Raw genomic sequence first — 6,387 nt, forward strand, 5'->3', positions numbered from 1 at the left:
TGGCTGCCATGTCATCCATTTTGCCTATGTGTCCCTTTTCGGGTCCCACGCGCCTCACACGTGTCACTAGAAGCAACTGGCTTGAACTAACTGACATGTAGGACCAACTGATACTTGTGGGACCAAGGCGTCTTGTAATTTTTTTTCTCTGTTGCGTCCACCATTTTAATGGGCTGCTGGTGATATCATCCTCTTTTGGGCTGTCCTCTACTAGGCTGCTGGCCTACCGGTGGTTGAATTGCTGGCCCGACGGCCCATCCGGGTTTGGAAATAACTGGCAAATTTTAATGGGCTGCTGGTGATATCATCCTCTTTTGGGCTGTCCTCTACTAGGCTGCTGGCCTACCGGTGGTTGAATTGCTGGCCCGACGGCCCATCCGGTGGTTGAATTGCTGGCCCGACGGCCCATCCGGGTTTGGAAGTAACTGGCAAAAATTGCGCTTGCGGGGACTCGAACCCTCGACCTGGTGCTGCCTCACTACCACTCCCTACCGCTTTGCTACAATAGTGTTGTTGACACAAGTAGGGTTGTCCATCTATATAGACATGATGGACTAATCAGTTTTCTTCAAAACAGGTGCCGTTGAGCCGCTCCTCCTCGACCAGGTGCATCTAGGGTTCCTCCTCCGACAGCTCGCATGGCGGCGCATCTAGGGTTCCCAGCCTTCTCGGGCAGTTCTTCTAGGTCAGGAGCGTCGCCGCCGGCAGCCGGGCACGCCCATCCCGTATCGTCAGCGGCCATTCGATTATGAGCCCGCTGACGTCTGTGACTGTGGCGAGAAGATGCCGCAATGGATTTCCTGGAGTGATGCAAACACTGGGAGAAGATACCGGAACTGCAAAATTCGCTCGGTTAGTCTTCGAGCACGCCCCCCCCCCCCATTCTGAATTTCCTGGAGCCCGCCGTATTCTGAATTTTCTTTTCTACTGTGGCTTATTTATCCTCTTTTGTTCTTCATCTGTCAGATTGCTGGTGGAATAGGGTGTAGAGTGTTTAAATGGATTGATGATCCGCTGGATGCACATCACAAAGAATTAGTTCGTGATCTGCGTGATGCTGTTTGGGATCGAGATGAAGAAATTGGGAGGCTCCAGGTAGAAATTGAGAGGCTCCAGGAAGAAAAGTTTCTGCTTGCTGCAAGGAAACAGAGCAACCCTGAACCAAAGAAAATGAGAGGCTTCATGGTTTGGGTGTTATCTGTAGCTTTTGTCATCTGTTGTACCTGGGTGATGTGTAGGAACTGAAATTAGGGTGAATTCAGTGATCTGTTGGTCAGGAGGAGAAGAAGCTAGAGTATATGCTAGAGTTATTGTGTTGTAATTCCAACCATTTGTCTGTTCGTGCCACAATGTTTAGTTCCTGAATTTGAACCATGTCTATGTATGTGTGCAATTCTGTTCAGTTGAAAATGTGTTCTGTTGAAAATGAGTTCTGTTGAAAATGTGTAGCAACTCCTTTTGCACATCGGCGCCGCCCATATATGGTCGCCGGCGTCAGCCATGCACGGCGGCGCCGCCCATATATGGTCGCCGGCGTCAGCCATGCACGGCGGCACCGCCCATATATGGTCGCCGGCGTCAACCATGTATTGAAAAAATTGGGCATGGATTCCCCAAAAAATTCTAGGAAAAACAAGCTGGCATGTTCAACATAAATTCTGGGCCAAACAACCTGACACACGATCTGAAATAAACTGACATTACACAAACTACAGATTCAAACTGCTATTCATCCATTACACAAACTACAGATTCAAACTCTATTCATCTTCTTCGGAAACTGGACGATTCCTAGTCCTATTTCCTCCATCATCATCATCATCAGTGCAATATTGATACATTGTCTCATCAACCTCCTCGATTTCTTCAGGAACAACCTCCTTGCTCCGTTTCTTCAGTTTGTCCACAATGACTTTTTCAAGTAGCACACATTCCTGGTCACTTCTCGTCCTACTCCGTGCAGTGCCTTCTTTTTCTTGCACAGGAACTTGACTGGAATCTTCATCTTGATATGATAGTACAGCAACACCGGGTCCCTGTTCATTTTCTTTTACACTCCATAGATGTCTATGGTGAAATTTCTGCACAACTTGCCATTTTCCTTTCAACTTGGTGTCTGGCACATAAAAGACCTTGGTTGCTTGTGATGTCAGAAGGAAAGGATCATTCTTGTACCAAAACTTTGCTGTGTTAACACTTTTGAAGTGTCCATCATCGTCGAGCCCGGGTTTCCTACCACCAAGGTCAAACCAGTCACACCAGAAGAGGACAACTGACCGATGGACGCCACTGCTGGAGTTGTATTGCAATCTGATGATGGATTTGAGCTGACCAAAGAAGTCAATGCTGTTCCCATCATGATCTCCCTCAGAAACGATTCCACTATTTTGTGTCTTTCTGTTCTTCTCGCGGTCAACAGTATGGTACCGAACACTGTCAACAACACATGCAGAATATAGTCTCACTCTAAAATCTGGTTTGCACGCCAAAGCATAGAGATCAGGACAGACATCATTTCGCATTTTCCCAATCTGCAAAAAATCAACCAGGGGGTGAGTAACACACACCGCAAATTTATATCATGAACTTTTGCAATCTTCAGAAATAAACCAGCTAAAGATCTCACATGAGTCTGAAACCATCTAGCAAAGTTCTTGGCAAGCCATCTATCAACATTGATCTGACCACCTCGTTGGTTCAACTCTTGTTTGCACAGGCTGGAATGGCAACAGAAAATAGATCTTAATTATTATTTGGAGAGGCTGCAATAACCTATCTATATATGGGGATGAAGAGAAACGTACTCGATGTATGGATCAACCTCAGGGCAACTTCGGAGCACATACCACACCATGTTGTCATAGTCCTCACCTGCATACACATATTGAGAGGCTCCAATAAATTTCACACCGTGTTTGAAAACAGACAAATCACCAATATGTGAATCATCCCGCTCCGGATTTCTGCTTGGACGGTTGAATCTTGTTTCAACATTGCCGAAGTATCTCGAGCAAAATGTCAGGCACTCATCAACAATATATGCTTCGGCAATCGATCCCTCCGGCCTGGCATTGTTCCGGACATAACGCTTCAATGTTAGCAACCTTCTTTCGACTGGGTACATCCAACCGTAATGCACTGGGCCTCTAAGCCTTGCCTCTTTTGGTAAATGGATGGCCAAATGCACCATCACGTCGAAGAAAGATGGGGGGAAGATCTTCTCAAATTTGCAAAGAATAACTACGATTTCCTTTTCAAGTCTGTCCAGAACGTCTCTCTTCAGTGTTTTGCAAAGCCTGACTCTACGAAGAAATTTCCAAGCTCAGCAACCGCTTCATATATGTCTTCATGGATTGTTCCTCGCAGGCCAGCCGGTAAGATCCTTTGAAGCAATATATGACAGTCATGGGTCTTCAGCCCTTGAAGCTTGCACTTATCAGCAGCCACACACTTGGATATGTTAGACGCGTACCCATCTGGAAACCACACAGCTTTTATGAATTCACAAAATGCAATTTTTCTTGTTTACTCATTGTATACCACGCCTGTGGCATCTCAAAAGAGACAGCTGAAACAGGCTGCAAATGCAAGTCACCTCTTATGCCCATATCTTCCAAATCAAGCCTTGAATTCACAGTGTCCTTTGTCTTGCCTTGTATGTTCATGAAAGTACCAATCAGATTATCACAGATGTTTTTCTCGATGTGCATTACATCGAGATTATGCCTCAGCTTTAGATCTTCCCAGTATGGCAAGTCCCATAAACATGACCTATGGCTCCTCACGTTTCCTTTTCTTCTGAAGCTTGCCTGGTATCACATCTCTAACCCTATCAAGCTGTTCCTTTAGCTCTTCTGGAGTGAATTCCGCTGGCTTCTCACGCCTTTCAATAGCACCATTGTATTCTTTGCTTTTTCTCCAAGGATGGGACAGAGGTAGCCAACGGCGGTGCCCAATAAAGCAGATTTTGTTCCTTAATTTCTTGGAGCGATTCTCTTTGTCACAACGCACACATGCCTGGTAACCAGCTGTGGCCCTCCCTGACAATGTGTGCAGTGCCGGATAATCATGAATACACCATAAGATTGCAGCACGGAGATCAAACTTGTCTGGACTATTGGCATCATATGATTTTACACCTTTCCAGAGCTCCTGCAGCTCTTCCATCAAAGGCTCCATGAAGACATCAAAATCTTTTCCTGGAGAGGATGGACCAGGGATTAGCAATGTCAGCATGAAGTTGGACTGATCCATACATGCCCACGGTGGAAGGTTGTATGGCAGCACGAATACAGGCCACATGTTGTAGGAGTTGCTCATATTCCCGTAGGGATTAAAACCATCCGTGGCAAGTCCAAGCCTTATGTTCCTGGCATCAGCGGCAAAGTCTTTATGAATATTGTCAAAATCCTTCCACGCATCCCCGTCTGCTGGATGACTGAGATCATTCTCCACGTCTTGCCGCTTCAGTTTGTGCCACTGTACTTCCTTTGATTGCTCCTTTGAAAGAAACATTCTTTGCAGCCTTGGAATCAATGGGAAGTGCCTCAGCACCTTCTCTGGGATCTTTCTCCTACCATCAGCATCTTTCCATCTGGAGGCTTTGCACTTGGGGCAATTATTCTCCTTGGCATAATCCTTCCGGAACAATACACAGTTATTCGGGCACACATGGATACTCTCATAACCAAGGCCCAACCTGCCGACTATGCTAAGTGCCTCCTCGTATGACTTTCGTATTGAGCTAGCAGGGTATTGCAAGGCCAAAATCAGGAGTATCGCGTTGAATGCAACGTTGCTAATCTGGTAGTACGACTTGGCCTGAAGTAACTTGACTGTGAGTGAAAACCTTGACATTGTACCCCCATCGCTGGCTGCGCGCTTGGCTTCCTCTATCAACTCAGCAAATATAGTGTCCTTTCCAGGAACTTGCGGTTCTGACTTGTACAAATCAGCAAGCAGATCAGGAATTCTATCATCTTCGTAACCATCTTCCTCTTGCAAACCAAAATAGTGTGCCTCTGCATCACCTCCACCAACATGGTGTGCCCCTGCATCACCTCCATGTCCAGCCTCAGGTTCACCTCCATGTCCAGCCTCAGGTTCACCTCCATGTCCATGTCCGGCTTCAGGTGCACCTCCTTGTCCTCCATGTCCAGCTTCAGGTACAGGATGTAATGGTTCTCCATGGAAGACCCATCTGTCATAAGTGCTTGCCATCCCATAAAGAAGCAAATGAGCCTCTACTACATCTATAGGTTTTGAGCACCGGTTGAGACAGCTACTGTCAACACCCGGATTTTTAAGTCCAGATGCCCATTATATCATACATCGCAATCCCAGGAAGATTGTTTTTGCGAGACATAATAGTAAGTAGTTCAGAGTCATCATTTATTACAACACATACTTGTCTTACAACCACGGATCACATGATCCAATATTACACAAATAGATTGTTCAACATCACACATAAGTAGCGGAAACGTAGTAGTAGTGGACTATCTGTCCCACGGGCAACGCTTGACGTTCGGAGACGATCCTAGTTATCATAGACGTCTTGTTGTCCGTCATCCGGATACTGTTGCTCCTCTTCAAAGTCTGGCATTTGAATAGCCAGGGCAAAGCCATGAGTACTTTAAAGTACTCGCAAACTAAATACTTAGGTAAAGACTTAAGAGGGGTATTCCACGGGTAACTAAGCTCTAGGTTTATTTGCGGAAAGCCAAGTTTTAGTTCATCAAACCTTTAGCAAAGACTTGTCATCTGCTAGACTAACTCAAGTGGGAACATTAGTGTCATTCCCACAATCATTTGTGATTCAAACTCAAATCACCTTTCAATTCATCATTCCTTTTTAAGATCAAAAACTCTGATAACGGAACAGTATGGCCTTTCCAATCGTCTGTAACCGTGGACGCGGCTATTCGAATAGGTTTAACACTCTGCAGAGGTTGTACTCTTGTGCCACAACTTTTGATTACATCCGTCGAGGATAACCCCGAATCATTGTAACTCAGTACGCGGATCATCAACCATAACCTTTCACTTATACATACTAGTATAGGCACCTCTCCCCATGAGCTTGGCCTCCCGGTGAAAACCAACTGTTAACCCGGGAACTGCACAGGGCTTGGGTCGTACATTCACCTCATATTCACATCATTTCTCCTATACGGAGGCAGCCTCGGCGTAACCCCTATGATGTGTGTTTAGAGGGAACCCATACTAAAATACACAAGCTTCTAGTTAAGCCCTACCCATAATCAGGTATTGTGGGGGTACTTGTATAATTGGAAGGGTATCGCATTCAAACCCAATCATCAGTTTTATCAAAAATCACTATCTTCTCTGGGTTAATATCACCTTCAACTTTCATCAATTCACTTC

At 45.6% G+C, this 6,387-nt stretch overlaps 2 protein-coding genes across 2 annotated transcripts; both read right to left on the minus strand.

Moving 5' to 3' along the window:
* Positions 1 to 1,760: 1,760 nt before the first annotated feature.
* Positions 1,761 to 3,190, minus strand: LOC139831859 (uncharacterized). The gene is made up of 3 exons (XM_071821203.1): positions 2,805 to 3,190; positions 2,627 to 2,717; positions 1,761 to 2,531 (listed from the first exon to the last, which is right to left on the minus strand). The coding sequence occupies exons 1-3, from the start codon at positions 3,188 to 3,190 to the stop codon at positions 1,761 to 1,763; spliced, it is 1,248 nt and encodes a 415-aa protein (XP_071677304.1).
* An 89-nt stretch (positions 3,191 to 3,279) lies between these two features.
* LOC139831862 (uncharacterized) lies at positions 3,280 to 5,066 on the minus strand. The gene is made up of 5 exons (XM_071821205.1): positions 5,007 to 5,066; positions 4,547 to 4,941; positions 3,786 to 4,369; positions 3,596 to 3,652; positions 3,280 to 3,476 (listed from the first exon to the last, which is right to left on the minus strand). Exons 1-5 carry the CDS (start codon positions 5,064 to 5,066, stop codon positions 3,280 to 3,282), a joined length of 1,293 nt encoding a protein of 430 aa, XP_071677306.1.
* Positions 5,067 to 6,387: the final 1,321 nt, after the last annotated feature.

This window comes from Lolium perenne, chromosome 1 (assembly GCF_019359855.2).
Source record: "Lolium perenne isolate Kyuss_39 chromosome 1, Kyuss_2.0, whole genome shotgun sequence".
In the NCBI taxonomy this organism is placed as follows: Eukaryota; Viridiplantae; Streptophyta; class Magnoliopsida; order Poales; family Poaceae; genus Lolium; species Lolium perenne.

Excerpts from the sequence above, each read along its gene's own strand:
- LOC139831859 (XM_071821203.1), bottom strand. The coding sequence starts at position 3,190 with ATGGTGCATTTGGCCATCCATTTACCAAAAGAGGCAAGGCTTAGAGGC. Across the intron at positions 2,718-2,804 it reads GAGGTTGATCCATACATCGA|CCTGTGCAAACAAGAGTTGA; the intron begins GTACGTTTCTCT and ends TTGCCATTCCAG. Across the intron at positions 2,532-2,626 it reads CTAGATGGTTTCAGACTCAT|ATTGGGAAAATGCGAAATGA; the intron begins GTGAGATCTTTA and ends GATTTTTTGCAG.
- LOC139831862 (XM_071821205.1), bottom strand. The coding sequence starts at position 5,066 with ATGGAGGTGATGCAGGGGCACACCATGTTGGTGGAGGTGATGCAGAGG. Across the intron at positions 4,942-5,006 it reads TGCAGAGGCACACTATTTTG|TCAGAACCGCAAGTTCCTGG; the intron begins GTTTGCAAGAGG and ends GATTTGTACAAG. Across the intron at positions 4,370-4,546 it reads ATCCCAGAGAAGGTGCTGAG|GAACATAAGGCTTGGACTTG; the intron begins GCACTTCCCATT and ends CGCTGATGCCAG.